General features: G+C 38.3%; 2 protein-coding genes across 2 annotated transcripts in view; both read right to left on the reverse strand.

The window, feature by feature from the left end:
- Positions 1 to 1,303, reverse strand: part of KCNK17 (potassium two pore domain channel subfamily K member 17) — a 33,183-nt gene extending 31,880 nt beyond the window's left edge. Inside the window, exon 1 of the mRNA XM_034428019.2 lies at positions 909 to 1,303. Coding sequence (XP_034283910.2) covers positions 909 to 1,133 — 225 coding nt within the window. The 5' untranslated portion in view covers positions 1,134 to 1,303. The remainder of the gene's footprint in view (positions 1 to 908) is intronic.
- Positions 1,304 to 9,296: 7,993 nt separating this feature from the next.
- KCNK16 (potassium two pore domain channel subfamily K member 16) lies at positions 9,297 to 20,406 on the reverse strand. Its single transcript, XM_034427259.1, has 5 exons — positions 20,194 to 20,406; positions 15,677 to 15,791; positions 15,028 to 15,194; positions 11,078 to 11,243; positions 9,297 to 9,520 (listed from the first exon to the last, which is right to left on the reverse strand). The coding sequence occupies exons 1-5, from the start codon at positions 20,404 to 20,406 to the stop codon at positions 9,297 to 9,299; spliced, it is 885 nt and encodes a 294-aa protein (XP_034283150.1).
- Positions 20,407 to 20,755: the final 349 nt, after the last annotated feature.

Genomic DNA, 20,755 nt, shown 5'->3' on the forward strand with positions numbered 1-20,755 from the left:
GAAGAAAAGAACATTTATAGGATCACATTAACAGAATAACAAGAGTTGGAAAGGACCTTGTAGGTCATCTAGTCCAAAGCCGCCCCACCCCAAGCAGGAGACCCTACATCATTTCTCACAAAGACTCTAGAAAGAGTGCAGAGAAGAACAACAAAGATGATTATGGACTGGAGGCTAAAACATATGAAGAACGATTGCAGGAACTGGGTATGTCTAGTTTAATGAAGAGAAGGACTAGGGGAGACATGATAGCAGTGTTCCAATATCTCAGGGGCTGCCACAAAGAAGCTATTCTCCAAAGCACCCGAAGGCAGGACAAGAAGCAATGGGTGGAAACTAATCAAGGACAAGGAGAGAAGCAACTTAGAACCAAGGAGAAATTTCCTGACAGAACAATTAATCAGTGGAACAACTTGCCTCCAGAAGTTGTGAATGCTCCAACACTGGAAGTTTTTAAGAAGATGTTGGATAACCATTTGTTTGAAGTGGTGTAGGGTTTCCTGCCTAAGCAGGGGGTTGGACTAGAAGACCTCCAAGGTCCCTTCCAACTCCCTTATTCTAGATGGCACTTCCGTCTCTTCTTGAAAGCTTCCAATGATGAAGCTCCCACAACTTCTGAAGGCAAAGCTGTTCCATTTGTTGACTGCTCTCACTGTCAGAAAATTCCTCCTTATTTCTATATTAGGCAAACCAGTGCCTCCCAAGATCCTTCCCTTCCCACCAAACAGCTGATCCCCCAGTCTGAATTCACGGCCAGAATAGATAAAACTGGGAACACGTGAAAGAAAGGCTGCCTCCAGCTGCACGTGGAGGGAGCGCCTTTTAAGTTAAACTACCCGGACTGACTCCTCACCTCTTTTCCCTTCCAGCCCGTCCCAACCACCCAGCCACCTCAGTTTCGCCGGTACCTCCGAGAGTCGCTCCAGAGCCTCCCGTTCCAAGCAAGTGAAGTTCAACAGGAGCTCCCACTTCTCCTTCAGGAGCAGGTCCGTCATGTCACGTTCCAGGGGCGACTCGAGCGCCCAGAACGCGGCGCTGCCCAGCAGCAGGTAGCTGAGGTAGACGAGCAGCAGCAGCGTCGTGGAGGGAAGCCCGCAGCGCCGCTCCGTCGGGGCAGCCTCCGGTGGCTCCATATTCTGGCCGTCAGAGGCGGTGGAGGAGGAGAGGAGGAGGCGGTGGTGCAGAAATGCCGGGGAGAAGCGCAGCCGTGAGGAGAAGTTTTGCCCGCGGCCTCCTTTCCGAAGGCTCCGTGAAGCAGCGGTGCTTCTCCGCCCGGATTCTTCTCCCTGGGCGGGGCCAAAGCGGCGGCATCTCCCGGTGCTTTTCCCAAACGGAGCGAACCGGTCGGTTTGAGCGGTTAACTCAACTCTCAACTCTTAAGCTTAACTTTGAGTCTCGGGTGTGTAAAAGCCTTACGCGGAGAGAATGCGTGTTCTTGGGGCCGGGACGTTTTTAGTAAGTAAAACCGAAGTAAACCACCTGTGTTGAACGTGCCATTTGGCCTTGAGCTTCTGAGCCAAGGCTTGGCAGAATTCCGTCCCGTAAGAACAGCAGCAGTTGTGTCCGGAGGAGACGGTGGCTTTTTGGGTTTTACTTAGCATTTACTTTATAGTAAGGTTACGTTGGATTTAAGTGTGGATGCGATTCAGTTTGGAGGAGTCGTCACAGCCCTAACCTAGAAACCAGGAGACTGGGAGTTCTAGTCCCACTTTGGGCACAAAGCTAGTTTGGTACCCCCCTTCCCCCCCAAAAAATTAGGTCAATCACAAGCTCTCAGCCCCAGGGAAGAAGCAGTGGCAAACCACTTTTGAAAACCATGCTAAGAAAACCGCAGGAGCTTGTTTAGGCAGTCAAAAAGTGTTAATGCAGCCTCAAAGGTGCACCGCCTGCATACACATAGAGATTAGTTTTGTGTTAACACAGCCTTAAACTGGTGAGAAGAGAGGAAGTGTCGCATGGCTGGACTGCAAAAATCTAGTCAATACCAAAGTTACAATTTCTTGCAACTTCTCTTCCAAAAATTATTCAGATTCTTGCAGCTTAAATAGAGGATCCTTAAATGTATGCAGATGAATTTGTGTACTAATTGCCACTGATCTGAGTTTTTATAACATGCTAGGCTAAAATATGTTTGGCTAGTTTGTGGTTGATTATGCAGATTCAGCCAAAATGGTTTGTTTAGAGCAGGCATGTTTAACTCATGGCAAATGGGCCACAACATGCACCCCTGGACAGCTAATAATGTGACTTCACAAGATTGCGAACTTTTAATATATGATTTTATATTATAAAAAATATATATTTTATATGCGGCCCAAAACAATTCCTCTTCACTTAATGTGGCCCAGGCATGTCAAAACGGTTGGACACCCCTGGTTTAAAGCTCAGTGTGTTGATTTAATTTAGGCAAATGGATTAAATTTAGGAAAACAAGTTTCAATTAACCATTGGTTAATATGTTGAATGAAAACCGGGATAAAGAATTTTAAAAGGGAGCAGGCCATAACTCCTCTCCTTTTGGAAAATAAATACTGGTTTGGTTCCAATGAAAATAGCCAAAAAAAATTTTTTTGGCCAAGGCTTCTCTTCCTATGATCATAACTTCTTGTTGTGGTCTGCATACTGTACCAAGTTATGATTTATTTTGAAAATGACTTAGTTGTTACAACATACCAAAACATAATGTAAAATTGGGGCTACAACGTATTAGCAATTTTGAAAGTGTGTGTGAATTGACAAAATGGCTGGTACAAGAACCTTATTTATAAAATGGCTGATGTAGTGGCCATAGCTGGTCATGAAAATCTATTTACTGGAAGAAGAATTAGCTTTCTAATTCTTCTACCAGGCTTAGGCAAAAACCAGTCTTCCAGGAAGAAAACTTTCTGCAAAACCATCTATCCTGGTACAGTATAGCTATTCTGAGAGTGATCTGTCAGTTTTCCAGAACTTAATTTTCTGAACAGGAAGCTCTTCCAGATGTGCTCCAGAAGCCAAATCTGAAAATAGTTAGTTCTATAACAGTGTTGAGGGACTTTTAAGACAAATCTGAGTGATTCTATTGAGAATCACTTTACTGAGTGATGTTTTTTTCTTAAAATGAGTTTAATTCTCTGAAAACTACAGTATGATTTTTTTCTGTCTTCAAATAACCATAACCATTCTTTTAGGAGAAGAGTAGGACTCAAAGTGAATTTGCGCAATGCTTGTTTTATTCACACATTTTGCTAAACCCAAGTTGTTGTTTTTTTAAAAAAAATCATAGTTGAGGAAACTATTGTTGCATGGATCATATATAACATTAAGCTATAATTAGTACTTCATGATGGCACTAAATTTAAAACAGCCATATGTGTGAACCAGAAAATTGCCCTGAGCTTTCCATGAAGATTGCTATATGGGGTCTTCATAGTTTACAGGAAGATATTAACATAGGAACTCTATTTCCTTTTCCTGATATTAGCTAGTAGTCAAAGAATTTAAAATATTAAATTCCAGAAATGACACTATTATGAACTATTGCAGAATTAGTTACATAATTTCCGGTCTCAAATTGCATTGTCAGTTTTTTTGTTTATACTGCAAAAGAAAACAAGTAGAAAAGAATGAGTGAGGGGTACTTTTCCCCGTACTTTGCTAGGTACACCTGATGACATTATTCAAAGTAGGAATCCCCAAAAGAAGAATCAACAAGATTGTTACCATGCATGACATACAGTTGACTTATTAACTAAGAGAACAACTCAGTGAGTTCAAAGCTTGTGGTAAGTTGTAAGATAAGGAATGTATCCTTCAAAGAAGACATTATTCCTCTATATACCAATAATATATTTTAAGAATATTTTATGTGGTGTTAGACAGTGGTGGGATTCTGCCGCTTCTAGGGGGTTCGGCTGAACCCTTTGTTAAATTGCTGGCTTGCCCCGCCCCTTGCCCCGCCCCTCCGCACTATTTATTCCAATAAATGGGGCGAGCGAGCCAGCAATTTAACAAACGGTTCCCGTGTTTTTTTGTAATTTATTGGCCCCGCAGCACACCGAACTGTTTGTTAAATTGCTGGCTCGCCCACCCCTCGCCCCGCCCTGCCTCCCATCCGTGCGGCGCCAGCCTACCCTAGTCAGGGGTAGGCAATTGTGGCTCTTTTACAACCTGTTGTGGACTTCAACTTCCAGAATTCCTGTGACAGCTTGGCTGTCTCAGGAATTCTGGGAGTTGAAGGCCACAGGTTGTAAAAGAGCCACAATTGCCCACCCCTTCCCTAGCCTGAGTTCCGCTGCCTGGGATCTACGTGGGCTGCCATGTGGTTCCCCACCGGCTCCGGACGCAAGAGAGCAGGATGGAGAAAGCAGCTTCCACGCCTTCACTCACCCTCACTCTCCCTCACTCTCTGCTCTGTTGGATCACCGGCCGTTCGCTTACCCTGCCCACTCCCAATCTATTGCTGCCTCCAGAGTCCCAGCTGATGGCTAGAGGAAAAAAAACTTCAAATTCTTGCCGCGGGGCTTCAAAGGGCCGCCCTATAGCCAGTGGTGCAGTCGAACCGTTTGTTAAATTGCTGGCTTGCCCCGCCCCTCCGCACCACTATTTATTGCCAATAAATAATGGTGGGCGAGGGGCGGGTGAGCCAGCAATTTAACAAATGGTTCGGTGTTTTTTTGTAATTTTATTGGCCCACGGAGCTTCAGCATAGGCTAATTAGCCCCTTGATTCTATCGGCCTCCTGACTCTCAGCTGATTTGTCTCAGCTGTTTTGCTCAGGGCTCTGCTGCTTCCTTGCAAAGAGTCCTGGAGCAGATTTTTTTCCCCTTAACTCTGCTGAAACACGAAACTGAAACTGCTTTGCTGTTGCTGCAACGTTGGAAAATTAGGCAGGCAGAATTCTTTTCTTTTTCCTCACCAAAAAAGGTAGGTGCAAACAATGGGAAATTTAGGGAAAAAGAGGAGAGTTCAAGATTTTAAAACACAAAAGAAAAAAAGCTCTATTTAACTAGGGAATTGTAATAATTGAGATACTATTAATTGTAGATTTCTGAAAGCAGAAATGGTTAAGTTGTGGTTTGGAGGAATATATGGGGGAAATTATTTGGTTTATTATTATTGGTAAATATAATTAATTGATTTGTAAGAAATTGGATTGCATGGAAATAATTGGAATATTCATGTTCATATTGATTAACATACAAAAAAGATAGTTCTATAACTAATTGATTTATATTAAAATGTTGAATTTATATTAAACAACTAATATTACATAATTAACCAATGTGAGGATGGATATAAAAAGAGATGACAATGGGAAGGGGTATAATATAGAATAGAAGGGAAAAATTGAATTTGATTAAGATTAGAGATGAGGATGAAGGGTAATATTGGTTTTTTACAAAAATAGATGAGGAATAAATATGGCAAAAAGGAAATATAGAAATTGTAAATTGAATTGAAATGACTAAACAGTGTTTAAATTTGTGAACCGGCCAAATACTCTGTTCAAAGAAAATACATTGTATGTTTGTATGTGTGTTTCTAATTATTGTTATTTATTCATATTTGTTCTCTTTTATTCTTTAAAGTTTAACAATTCATTCTTTATCTTAATATCTTTATATTTGTTTGGGGTTGGCTTTCTTCCCTTTCATCTTTTTTATTGTACAGCAATCTTTCTCCTCAAACCTACCACCTCTCTTTTCTTTTCTTCTTACTTTCTCTTCCTCCCCCTCTTCTTCTCCTCCCTACTTCCTCTTCCTTTCTCCTTCTCCTCCTCTCTTCCTCCCTCTCTTACCCTCACTCCTACTCTAATTTCCCTTCCCTTCCTTCATCCCTCTCTATTGCTGTATCCTTTTATGCATATGGACTACTCAGAGGGCTGAAGTTATTTTTGACTGGTCCTCGCACTTTTGACCAGTCCTTGAACTTACAACTGTCCTCACATTTTACGTTTTTGCCCTATCTTGTCACCATGGTGAAGAGAAGCAGTTGTGAAATGAGTGACATGGTTGTTAAGAAAGCTGCATGGGCATAAATGTGAGGATGGTCATAAGTGTGAGGACTGGTCAAAAGTGCGAGGCCCAGTCAGAAATGACTTTTTTCAGCCCTCTGAGTAGTCCCTATGCACATAACCACGCCCACCGGTCACATGACGAGCTAGCCATGCCTACACAGTCACATGACCAGCTAGCCACACCCACCCAGTCACATGATTGCCAAGCCACACCCCCAACTAAACCACGCCCACAGAACCTGTTGTTAAAAAAATTGAATCCCACCACTGGTGTTAGACCATGTATAATATTCAGGAACTCTAAAACATTATAGACTAACTCAGGGTTGTCAAACTCATGTTGCCACTGCATCATCATGTGATGTATCATGACCCTCCCACTTCGTTAAACTGGGCATGGGCATGGCCAGCACATGACGCATCCGGCCTGTGAATTTAACAGCCCTGGTCAGCCCTGAATGAAAATGTGGTGATGGATTTCTACAGTTGGTGAAAGGCAATGCCTATTTCAATGGCTCCTGATCTAGTATTGTATATTATATCCTCTTATCAAAATAAAATATTTTAATATGTGATTGAGCATATTGATTGATATTAGACCAGTTTCTAGGGAGTAACAGCCAAAGGGGGTTCTACCCCCTCCCATTCAGAAGGTACTTGGTTAGCCAAAATGTGACAAAGAAACCTGGATCCGATTAGCTATTGGTTGGCAAAGCAATTCTTATAATCTTAAAGGAATCTGGTATACTAAATGACTGATGACAAGCCATAAAATGTGGGATCAAAAATAGACCAGATGTAGTAACACAACTTCATAATGAACCCAAAAGGACCTTCTTACAGAAATAACACATACAAATTAATGCACTGAGCTTCATAACGTTTTAAAGCAGGAGCACATACTTTTTTTCAGGCTAAGGGCTATTGTAGTCTTTGAATAATGTGCTGTGGGCTGCATTCTCCACCCCCACATGTGTATTTTTAATGTATTTTTTACACAAAAAAATAAATACAATTTATATTTACATTTAATTACAGCTATAGTAAATCAGTAGTGGGAAATCTCTAATAACACATAGGCAAATCTCAGGGTTCCCCAAATTGTGAACCAAGTCCCAGGCAAAGCACAAAATCAAGTGCACTCCAGGCATTTAATGCCCATTCCGGCATTAAATACCGTACTTTTTGCACTATAAGACACTCTGGGCCATAAGACGCCTGGAACGGGTTGAAAATGGGGCATGAAGGCTGAAAATGAGGGGTGCAGAGGCAAAAAATGGGGCACATGGAGGTTGAAAATGGGCTGCGCGGAGGCAAAAAACGGGGCACATGGAGCCTAAAAATGGGCTGCACGGAGCCAAAAAGGGCTGAAGGGTGAGGGCCAGCAGGTGGGTGAGGCTTCGGCAACATTTGCTCTATAAGATGCACAGACATTTCCACCCACTTTTTTGGGGGGGAGAGTGCATCTTGTAGTGCGAAAAATATGGTATATACTAAATTTCCCCTTCTACCATGTAAAAAATTACATTTTGCACATAGTTTTCAGCACCACATACATCCTCAGAATATCATGCTATGCATCACCATGTCAAAACTTTGTAACACCCCTTAACCATCTATAGGCCCCAAATCTCCTGTGATGATCAGTGTGGTTATTATTTTACCCTCATTTGAACTCCTTTCTCTTCAATCTGAATTAGATATTTATATCGGAAGATGAAGGTTGTAAAGGGCAGATATTGCTGCACCTTGCTTATTTTCAAATAAAGTTAGGACAAGTGTTAACAAAAGACTCTTGTCTACAGATCAGCTGAAATGTCACAGGTGGAGTGCCTTGTATTAATTAGGTGTTCAAGCTTAATTCTTGGTCATTGCATAGACAAATGCCTCAACTTGGCTAGTAATAATTAGTAGATCTTCCAAGGAGTATTCTGTAATTTCTTGGATCTTGCTTGTCAGCACTTGTTGAAGCTCCTTGCTTGGAAAGAGATGCAAAAAGTTCTGTCTTATCAATGCCATATCTCTTGCCATTTGTTTTTGTTCTTCATGAAGAGTCAGTGGATTGTACTTGTAGAAATTCTTTCAGTTTGACTCAGTTCATCTAGGAAATCCATCAAGGTGACCTCATTCTTCAAACTTTTTTCTTTCTTTCCTCCTCAGCAATGTACACTTGCAGTCATGACATTATCTTATGAAACATAACGATGCAGTTCAAAAATGCAAGTACTACTCTACAAAATATCAGGATGGTTCTTCTCTCTTTTAACATTAAAAGGAGCTTTACTATTAATCTCTATTTCCGGTTGGTGATACTGGATGTAGCTCTGTCACTCTGTCATCCAGTTATGGACTGCCTAATCTAGAAAGTTCCTTTTGATGTGTTAGAGAATATTTTTCAATTACCTTCAATTGCTAGTCCAGCTAGCATCAGTACATGGGACAGAGAGGGATACCTACTTGTGTCAAGCAGCAAAATGTCTGGGCCCCAGACCTGGAGGATGCACAAATGGATGTAGTTCTATTTTTTCTTCAATTATTTCAGCTACTAATATAACAATTTGAACATGTAAATTGAAATTTTCTACTTGGGTGCATTGTATTCCTTCTCCCCCAGAGTAAGCACCAAGCCTTTTTTTGAAATTGGTATTCTGGACTTCGAAAATTTTAATATATGCCTTGGGACATAGTCAAGGAGAAAATAACAGAGAATATTCAAAGGTCCGGATGGCTTGGAAAAAGTACTAACCAGAGTCTGCTAACCTTGGAGTGAAGGTACTGAGGAAAATAAGTTTGGGCTCTTGTCATTGAGATTCAGTAGCTTGCAACCATGCCTTGTTTGAAATTTCTTTCATAGATGGAACTAGTAAAATATGTGAATTTTTCTGCCAGAAAATCTGTTGAACAGATTTCACTACTTGCTTAAGGGAAATTGAGAAGTGGTGATAGAAGATGGAGTTCTCTTGAAGGAAAAAAAACCTTGATTGTTTCCAATAAAATTTTAAAAATTTATTTTGGAACCCAGTGCCCACAAGCCGTCTGATAGGTCTGTTCTAATAATTAGTTCAATGGAAGATAATTGGCTGAACGGAAAGTGTAATAAATTATGCTCTCAATGAATTTTCCTTCATGCTTTTCATTTCAGCTGCTTTTTGCACATAACGTTTTTACTATTACTTGGGGAAAAAAATCCTCTATCCTTTATGAAATTGTTCACTCGTGGGTGGAAAGCAGTATATCATATCCACACACCTTGAATGCACACACAAATTCTTCTAAGCTGCCTACCCATGAGAGACACTCAGGTGGGAATATAGATCCTGGGTTGATCAGGATTATCTTCTCCTTTGGAAACAGTAACTTCTGTTGTCCCTGGATCTGACTTTTGCTTATTAAATTGTAGGAATTTCTCCATTAGGTCTGCTCCCAGGTTGACTATCAGAGCAAGCCAGGCTAAACCAAAGACAATCCAAATTGCTGCCAAGCTTCGGTACACTGAAATATAATGCTTGCTAGGATCAGTACCTATGGAAACAAAAAGAGAGGGAAACTTAATTTCTCATAGCTGAATACCTGAAAAAGTAAAATATTAGCTGAATACCTGTATTCAGCTAATAAACTGAATACAGCGCACACATATACAAGCATACTTCAGAAGTGGAATTGCTTTGGAACATACAGGGAAGTGAATGCAGCTCTCTTCAGAGCAGTACCATATTTTTTCAGACTTCTGTAGGAGCCTCCAAAAAGTGCAGTTCCTTAAATGATTCATATCAATGACTTCTGTTTTAATGAGTTATTGCATTAAAGCAAATTTTTGGCAAGACTTGAATCTGGAGTTCTCTAGTCCAAAACTATAGTGTACTACTCTGCACTCCCCTGCCCTCTGCTTCTGTCAATGGAAGATGATAAGGTGTCTTCTGCACAAATGCTTCCATTGAATTATCTCTCTTCCACATGAGCTGAAGGAAGAAAAGACTAGCGCGGAGTTCCATAGCATCTCAGCCTCATCCTTGAAATGACTGTTGGAAAAGAATATTTGTCTATAGAATAGTTACACATCATGAAAACCAGAAATGCAGGAAGTATGGCTCAGGGGAAAAAAGAGGAAATGCAAATATATATATTTTTAAAAAATCTTATTTGTGTCTATAACATGTAATTTGTGACTGAGTTTTTACGTCAGTCGGAATTGGAATGTCAAATTTCAAGTGAAAATGAATGTAAAATTAATGCTACCCAGTGAGTTGCAGCTTGATTTAGTGCAGGAAATCCATCTGGAATAGAAAATAGATTCCTTTTTCCTTCAAAATAAATATAATTCTGAACAGTTTTGTCTGCATCTATAGAAAAGAAGCAAAGGAAGCACCAATGTTTCTCAGTAGCATTTTCATTTCTTACTCAGCTGCAGTCAGTAACTGCATCTGGTCCTTTTAAAAGCACTTTGTCCACATTAATGCACTCTTGTGTGTGGCATGTTTGGAGCATGGTGTTTTGCACAACTATCTATGTAGATTACTACCACCTATTAATAGACATTATTAATACAATTAATAATTGTATTAATAATGTCTATTATTAATACAATTAAATAGCAATTATTTTAAAATCTAGTCTGTCAGTGAAATGTTTGTAGAAAATATGGCGGCCACAATGGGGAATTTGCCATTTAAAGAAAAGTAAGTTTTTTAAAAACTAAAATCTCATGAGAAGTCAGTTTCCTTGCATGAGAACTCACAAGATACCAGAGAGATGTTTGCCAAAATAAAGTGTGTTACTGCTGAATTTGGGGCAATTTTAAAATGTGTTTGAATTTTTTACATGCAGAGATACTTGCCATGTGCAACTGATTTCTCTCTTAATCTGTCTCTCTTTTTTTAAAAAAGCAAGAACCTGTATTCTTGACTCCTAATGGAGCGATTGAATGAGTGAACAAAAAAGTACATTGTAAATATAATTTACATGCCATGGCCATGTTGTTATGTATAAGTGTCTCTAGAATTCTTTCCAATCAATGCTGGTGTGATAGACCGGGTGGGGGTTCTCTTACTTACAGCATTTAACTACTACTTTTATTATTACCTACTACATAATCTCCAAATCCAATGGTGCTGAGGGTGATAAAGGTGAAGTAGAAGCCTTCTCCATAACTCCAGCCTTCAACATAACTGAAGATCATTGGTGGAAAAACGAGGAAGAGTAAAGTCCCAGCCATCAGAAATAATACCATGGTTAATGTCTGCATCACCTGAGAAACATAAGGATGGAATGGTTGTTCAGTAGCTGTCAAACTTCCAGCCCCCGGGCTGGATACGTCACATGCTGGCCACACCCACGCCCAGTTTAGCGAAGGGGAAGAAAGTCCCGATACGTCACATGATGCCGCCGAGACTACATGAATTTGACATCCCTGATCTAAAGTGTGGTTGAAAACATGAAGGCTATTTTCAATAGTCCCCAAATGATGTTTAGCTGAGTTCCAGGAGTGAAATTCAGTGAGATACCCTCATACCTGGCCTGTATAGTTATTTTAAAATATTGGCATGCCTATTATCATTTCAGAATGCAGTACTTTTTCTATTTGGTTATCAAAGAATAGAAATAAGTGTAATAGAATATTACATTCATCCACATGAATATTATATTCATCCACATAAAGCTCCAATTCACAATGGAGATTTGCTAGGCTATCCTTGACATGATGCTTAGTCATATCAAGGAGAAGCCACAATTGGATATATTAAGTTACATTTCTGACATTGGTGATACATTTGATGAAGAATAAACTTAGAAATAATTTAAAGGTTTGGGTTGATACCTAATCACTTGTAGGAGCCAACCTTATTGAATTTAAATCCATCTATGAAGGATACTGTATAAATTAATGGACTTTGCAAACCTTTCAACTTACAGTCCAAAAGAGAGGGAAAGCAGTCTTCATGGAGAGAATCAATAGCTGTCAACTCTCTTACTTAGAGTTTTCTATATATTGAAGTACTACAAGAACATTTGAGGAAAAGTTAACCCAAACGTTAACGTGTATGAGTTCATGGTCCCATTTCTGTTCATTTCTTTTCTACAGAAGGTTGAGGCCCTACATCTCTGTCCACACAATGATAAATATTTTCTGCATAGATTCCTAATGCAGTAACTATATAGGCAGCCTCTTTGTGTCACACAGTAAAACAAATGAGGTAATTTTAAACCCAAAACATGAAATTGATACCAACATGAAATAGCGCTGGTTCAAAGGAGCAGGGTTGACGAAATGTGTCCATAAGTTAAGGTAAAAGCAAAAATTAGAAATCAATGGGAACTGTGAAACAGCTTGAAAGGTTGCTTGACATTAGAGAAGGTTCATTGATTAGTAGACAGCCTCTCATCAGAAAACATTGAATGGATGATACCTAGAATATGGTTGTTGCAATTTCGAATACCAGTGACTATGGTGTTTTCATGAAAATGTGGATGAAATTTCTGATTTGTATGTTGTGTGACTCGAAACAAAACAGCTTCTTGAATATGGCTTCTTTCCATATATTTCCGTAAAAGAGGAAATAATTCTCAACAGCATTCTCCAAAAAGGTAACAGAAAACTGTTCTTCAGTACAAATGCTAAATATTCAGGAACCCTGCCTTTTGAACTCACCTTCTGCAAGGTAACAACATGCAAGATTTCTACCTACCAAGATTCTGGATGGCTATGAATTTTGTTCTCCTAAATCAAATAGAAGAAAATCCAGTTGCCCTTCCCTCTAAATTATGTCCATAAACCTGTGTATACACGTACAATGAAAATAAAGTTACTTTTTTTTTTAAAAAAAAGCATTTTATAGAAGGAAATATGAATCATCTACATTTTAAAAATGATGTAATATGAAATTTTGTCTTGCTGAAATGTACAGAAAGCATAATAGACATTGCTATCTATGACTATTCTCCCAGGCAAGTAATTCTTCAGTCAAAGGCAGAGGGCCAAAGAGTTGTGTAACAATTTTGTCTTCACCTGTTTAGGAATTCAGCCAAGCTTTGTACCATCATCAGCAGGATATTCATTATGCCTCTCCCATGTTCTCTGATTTCTGGTGTGGAAATGTATAACTTTTGAAAAACTCTATCTGGAGTAGGCTAGCTTTCTGATCTGGCATTTCTTTCTCTAAGTACTGGTATTAAGAAAAATCATAATAAATCTTGTAATGTTTACATCTTGCAACATAAGGAATTTTGCTATGCATCTTGCCCCAATTTATGTACTGTAACTCATGTAAATTGCCTTGCAATCCCTTTTAAAACATATAAAATCATCCTCTTATTCATGTAAAAGTAATTATCAATATTTGGACACAATTTTCAACAGAGAAATATTTTTCAAAGACTGCCAAGGAGAGATGTGGGGAGGGGTTCCTTTTTTGATGGGAGTGGAATGTCCAGCTTTGCTGCTGATAAATTCATGGTGGGATTCTTTGTCTATATGTGAGGGAGAAAGACATAGTTACCCTCAAGCTTATAAGCTCCCTGATTACATTTTACTTTGTTGCTATGAAACAGAAATTGATTATCTGGGCATATATCCTCAACGTACAACAGTTAGGACTAGAACGTCTGTTGCTAAGCAATGCAGTCTAAGTCAATTGCACCTGATTTTACAACCTTTTTCTCCATGGTCAATAAGTGAATCACATGGTTGTTAAGTGAAGCTGTCTTTCTCATTGAGTTTGCTTGTGGGAAGCCCCCTTGGAAGATTGCACATGGCGATCACAAGACCACAGGACACTACAGCTATCAAATACATATGGGTTGCCAAGTGCCTGAATTTTGATCATGTGTCTGCAAGGACATTGAAACAGTTGTATGTGTGATGATTGAGAATAAGTGACTTTTCACAACCCTTGTAACTCTGAACAATTTTTAAATAAGTGGCTGTAAGTTGAAGACTACCAGTACTCTGCTACAATTGTTTTGTCACAAAAACAAGAATTCAGAGGCATATTATATACTTAGAAACACGAAATGATATGGAAATACGTAGATAGCAAGGCTAAAGAAGGAGAGAATGAATGGCCCTCAGTATTCTTGAGTATGTCCTTATCAGCTGCTTGCTTCAGTGTCCTATTTACAAATGTTACTTCAATTATGTGGAATGAAGAGAGAAGGATATATACATATCTGAAAATCATATTGGACATCTTCAAAATTATACATGAAAACATCTACCAAGTATTCAGGACTAAGTAGTATGCACCATTGCAGAGCAAAGTATAGGGAAAACGGGGATGACGGTGTTCAAAAGAAATTGAGATAGTGATATTCTTCTTTGTGTTAAACACTGGCTTTCTGGCCATTTAGGTTTTCTGTGTTACCCCCTGATCTTGCTTGTATCCTTAGTTGCTGTAACTTACTTAGCCCTTTGTAATGGCTTCACTTCTACAATTAATACAGGGAATCCTCAACTTAAAATCATACAGGAGCCCAGAATTTCTAAGTCATGATGGCTATGTGGCTGTTTAGTGAATGTGGCAGTGGTAAATGAATCCATGTATTCCTATGGGCATTTTTTTTTTTTTTGCTAGTAACTGACTTTAAAGGTCCAGAAACCAGTAAAAAAATATCGTAAATTATGGTCACATGACCGTGGAATACTGCAGTTGGCCATATTGGTGAGCAGGTTGTTAAGCTCCCAAAATACAATCATGTGACTGCGCGCTCAGATGTTGGAACTGTAGAATTGGGTCGTCGGGGTCTCTTGGGGACTCCATAGTTTTAAACACTTGCTAAACAACTGGTTATTAAATGAGGACTACTTGTACTTTTTTTTTAGCATTCCATGATTTTAGGTTGTATCAACAAATTGTGTCTTCTGGAGCTTTTATCAAGAATGTATAGCTTGATATAACCGATCACTATTCAGAAGTTCATATCAACAAAGTCTTCTGTTGTCCTGGATTGCATATGTCCAAGATACTCTCATGTGTGCTATGAATACATGAAAATCACCTCTGTAATGTGTTATAGGAATAAATGAGCAATTGTACCTGAGCTCTCCCTGACTTGTGGACCCATCTGTCCAGGTCAATCAGGTGTGTGCTGAGTCCTTTCCCCAACCGATTAAGAAATGCCAAATTAAGAGGGACCCCAAACAAAGCATAAAATACACAGAAGACCTGTCCAGCTACTGTACTGGGGGCCAAGTTCCCATAACCTACAGAAAGAAAAGAAATCAAATCTCTTAATGAGGCTTAATTTACGTGAAAAAAATATTTTATTATTAAGAGAATTCTGCTTATTCTTCTTTCAGATCTCCTCCTATTTTGATCCAGCCAAAATTAAACACTTGCAGAATCTTGCTTCTATGATTGAAATTACAGGGATTGTAACACTGAATTTTGGCTGGTTCATGCACTTTCTGATGTCCTGAGTGCTCAAAAGCAGATTTCATAAATACACAACTGATACTGTATATTCTGTAGACAAGACAATTAATCATAGAAAAAAAATCACATAAAAATGGGTGTAGTTGAATACAATGACTTTTAAAATATACATTTCAAAATCTGAAACTTTTCTGATGCAGATTTACAAACTGCTTTGTATCATCAGTCACACATGACTCAACTTTTACCTAAAGTATTGTGGAAATCTAAAGAAGAAAGATTTCCAGGGGGAAAAAATAACACACATTACCTATAGTGGTGACCACAGTCCCAGCAAAGAAGAAACTATTGCTAAAGTCCCAGTTACTAGGATTGGTTGAATTTCCTTCAGGGTTGACTCCTTTTTCCCAGGCTTCCATAATGACCTATCGTGGAAACATTTGTAAAAGAAGGGGAAGAAAGGGATTGTTTAAAACTGGGACATTATAGTAACTAAGTTAAATGCATTCAGTTTCCAATATTCATCACTGATAGTTGTTTTTGTAGTAATGATGAGAGTGCCCATGTTACTCTACCAGTAAAATAGGACTGCTTGTAGGAGATGAGTAGGCTGAGCTGGAAGATGGGGTTAAATGTGTCATCAGTTTGAAATAATTGTGTAGCCACAAGCGATCCAAGTCTAACCATTCATCAATTCTGTTAACCTCTATTTAGTGCCAATGTACTTTTGACTGTTAATTGTCCAGATTCTGTAAATATAGCAATAATAAACTCTTCAGTGCTTTGAAATGAAGTAGTGTGTGCCTGACACTACTAGATGCAGTAAGAGTTGTAAACAACTCACTACCCTCTCTCAGTGATAACAATTATAATTGTATTTAGAACTTGTGAAGAATTCATATTTCTCAAATGTATACATGAATGAAAGAAAAATAGTGTAGTTTTGAATTGTTCTACCAAATTCTGCTATGTAGTTTGTACCTTTTAAATAATAATCAAATATTAATCTACAAATAGCTAATATACAAATCTGTATAATCTATAAAAAATAGGTAGATTAAAGGAAAATTCATATTGAAGTAGAATGGATTTAAGATTTTTTTTTTTAAAAAAAAAACCCACTTAAAGGTGACAGATTGAACCATCCTTAGTAGATGTAGCAAGATCGGGAGGGGACTCTTTCACTGGAATCCACTGGTAGTAGATCAACTACAGTGAGGCAATAAGAGGGATGCAGTACCTGTTTAATACCAGAATAATGTAAGAAAGGGTTTAGGAAAAGACTGAAACTATGGGAAATGGGTGACTGCAAATAGGTATTTGTAAACAATTTAGAGATGTCTACGTCTTTAAAAGTCTAATTAAGGAGTAATTACCAGGCCTTTACAACATTAAGCAGGAGAAACAGGGTTTAAACTCTTGTGACATAGGTATGTATAAAGAGAGATTCTTAGACTTTGTACATGTTGACCTTTATTATGTTTTTAATTATGTTTTTAATTTTGTCCCTTTTAAATCGTTTTATGGTTTTTGTCTGTAATCCACCCAGAGTTACTTAGTGAGATGAGTAATGTCTAAATTTGATTAAATAAACAGGGTCAGTTATATTTACGATAAACTTTAACGTATCCACACCTCATTATTGGATTACAGTAAAAGCATTATTACAGAGTGAGTTATAATTCTTAGACAAACATTTAGCAGTGTCTTGAAAGAAAGTATTGAGAACACATAAGGCCAGTTGTTCATCAGGAAGTTGTTGATCCCATAAGAAACTGAGTTCCATTCTTAGTTGCCTGCATTTCTCATTGTCTGAATACCATCACTAGGTTAAAAAATTATGGTAGTCCATAATGCATTTGCCTGGTATAAATTTATTATGATGATTGCAGCACTCCAAAAGTATTCACTTAATTTTTTGTGTCCTTTAAACTTCAATAAAATACTTTCCTATGCTTGGTTCTGAATGTACTTTTCATGGGCCAACTGTGTTGGCTGCATGTTTTGATCTTCTCTGCAATGCTTGTGATGAAACCCTTCAATACTATCTTATGATCTAGCTTAGATGTTTCTTTGTTGAATCTCATTAGAAATTAGAGAAGTGCCAGTACATAAACTCCTATGCAATGGTTGGTGTAAGCAGAGAATGGGCCATATTGAGTAAGGTATTAGGCAAAGTACAATAATATTAAGCCAAATATAATAACAATTATTCAAATTGGAATGCCGATACTTGGCAAATGCATTATATTTATGAAGATTTATACTGTAACTGAAATATTGGTGCCCTCTAGTGTTTTTGTACAATATCAACCAGCATTGATCACAGAAAATAATGCTCCAAATGAAACATGCTTACCTCAGAAAATTGAGTTTTCCTTTAACAGCAGCAAATATGTGGCATTTTTTAAATTTCTGTTTATATTGTGGAGAACAAAATGCTCCATTTTTCAGAGGACAAGCTACATAGTTTATCTTTGATTATAAATGCTGTCATTAAAAACATTTTGTTGGGGAAAATAATTATCACTTTGATCAAATGCTAAACTGTTGGTTTAAAGCAAGAACCAAAGAAAACAAAATATGAAACCTTCATTATATATGAAAGGGTCAAGCCATTTTTCCCCAGAAACTACCATTCTTTAAAAAATCAGTGCAAAATATATATTTTTAAAAATTTTAAAAATATGGAGTTATGCCATATGATATTTACTGTTTCTTCTGCAAACGTTCCCTACATTCTCCCATTTCTAGATTAATGCTTTGCAACATTGAGTATTGGTAAAGAAATGGAAAATTGATTGTGGGATAGATATTCAGGCATTTGGAACTGACATTTTTATGTTGATGTTTTTTGTTAATTAAGCCACATTTATTTCTATTTTCTGTTATTTTATCTTAACTGGTTTTTTGAATGGAGGTGTTCAGGAGTAGTAGATGTCTGATTGGAAGACAGAATAACTGAACCCTTCAATTTAGAGTTTGTAAAACAAAGGAGATGATAATTCCCTCATGGATTTAATTCAAAGTAGACGCAGAGGTAAGCTCTTTAGTAACTAAGCTGGAAGGCAAAACTAGAAAAACTCTATGCCCTTATTATGACTTATACAATGGCAGAAATGGGAGGTGCATTAGGATCAGAGGTGTACCTATTGCTCTTCCCCAACACCTACAATCTCTGTGGGTAAAGGATTCATGCAGCTCTCAGACCTTACAATATGATGGGAAGAATCTCAGTTGCGATAGGGAAGATAGCAGAAATAGCTTCAATTTTTTTCAAAGTTAAATGGAAGGAAAAAGTTTGCTTTGAATTACTGCTTCATGAATTGTTAACAGAATACATAATGTTCATATGTCTAGGTCCAATTCACACATCTTAGTAAGCCATAATGGGTCTGCTTTGGTTCTGTCAGTATGCATTGTGGTTTGTAAACCAGGGTTTATGTCTTATAGTTATGCATAAAGAAGGCCACCATAACTTGCTCTATACCGTTGTGGCTTAGTATAATGTGTGAATCCAGCCATAGTTGTATTTAGACTTTGTGGTATATGATTTGTATGCATACATGCCTATGGGTAGTATCCAAAAATTTAGAAATAGAATCAGTGACATTTAATAGTGATACCTTTTCCTTGTAGAATGTTTGTCACTAATGTAATAAGGTCCAATCAATGTTGTTTAGGCAATTATGAGCTGTCACAGATACATCTGTTTACTGCCATCAGATTATTGTTTGTGGGATGTAGGTTTTGCTTGTTTTTATAGCGATAAGAGTACATCATTTTCTCAAGAAAAAAATGAGTTAATATTTCTTCCAGAGAGACAGTCACATTCTTGTTAGCATACTTTAGACAAAAATGCCTCCCCTCTCACCCCGCAATATAATCTGCTAACATGAAGGAGTGTGCTGAGCTCTCAAAAATCTTCCACAATATTGTGGGGGAAATCACATTGGGAGAGGAGGCAGTAGAAGTAGCTTCCCATTTTTTTTTCAAGTCCAAGGGGAGAGAATTACTCCCTTCAAACTTCTGTTTCATGTGCGAATACTCCACCTCCAAAAAACTAGAGATTAAAATAGAATAAATCATTGGAGTTTAATGATCTATTCTGTGATATAATATGCAAAACTTGCAGTTGTAATGTTATCTTCTATTGTGCTAAAGAGAGTTGGAAGTTGGTGCCTTTTTCTTTCCCTTTTCCCTCTTTACACCATATTTCTATGCAACCAACTCAGCCTAATCACCAAATAGAATATAAATATTCATAAATGGTGCAGTAGTTTGGCAGAGTGCAAGCCTGTTTGTCAACCCCATAGAAATCCCAAGAAAACTGCATGCACTGCTTGGCCTTAGTAGGAAGGGAAAAAAGGAAAGAGAATTGCAGTTGGAATGATGGGAAATTACAATGTACTGCCAGGAAAAAGTCCATACAGATAAGCACTTATTCATTAATCAGACTGTAGGAGGAGGCCTTATTATAATATAAGGGCTCTTCTATTTCTGTTGCATTTTCATTGGATAATGGGAATATACTTATGAAGATTGAATTATTTCTCAACAGAGATTAAGTGCTCTGGCTAGACCACACACAGAAAACTAAATAACTGATATTGACAATCAGGAATGCATATCAAATAGACCAACTTTCTACAACTTTCTGACCATTTGGGTTTAGATTTGATAATCTTTAGAAGACAAACTCTCTTTAAAATGACTGGCCAAGTCAACACCAGCATTCTCTATGCATTAGCCATCCATTCCAGAGATGCAGCTCCATGTTAATATTGGCTGTGTGGATAGACACTGATAGTGGAAGGTTGTCCTTACCTGCACAAACTGCTCCAGAGCTTGCCGATCCAAGCACGTATAGTTTTGCAGGAACATAAGCTTCTTCATTTGGAACTGATCTCGACTCTGGGCTTCTGCCTGCTTCTCTAGCAGCTGGAACACCATGGCTCCCAGGAGGAGGTAAAAGAGATACCCGAGCACCAGTGTCAGAGTCCAGCTAAGCTGCCGGTTGCACACGGTGAGGTAGGGCATGGCTGTTGGTGGGCAGGCAGACCTGACCTAGTGAAGCCAAGCGTTATTCCATGGGTTAATGTTCTTTCTCCAAGAGGCATAGAAGAATTGCACAGCTGTCTTTTCAGCACACACAGCTAAGATCGTGTTTAAACAGCTTGTGAGCATCAGGTCTAGACAACACTAGACTAAAGCAAACAGATTTAGCTCCCACCTCTTTTCTTCAGTTGGGAGTAAAATCACACAGGTTTGTTGCTGCATTTCTGGTAACAGTGATGCGTTTTTGTTCACAAGTAAAAGATGGAGAAACTCAGTATTTCTCACATTTGGGGATTGGCAAATTGGGCCAAAAGACTTGGAAACAGACTTA

This window comes from Pantherophis guttatus, chromosome 1, assembly GCF_059756535.1.
Source record: "Pantherophis guttatus breed Tessera chromosome 1, ASM5975653v1, whole genome shotgun sequence".
NCBI lineage: Eukaryota > Metazoa > Chordata > Lepidosauria > Squamata > Colubridae > Pantherophis > Pantherophis guttatus.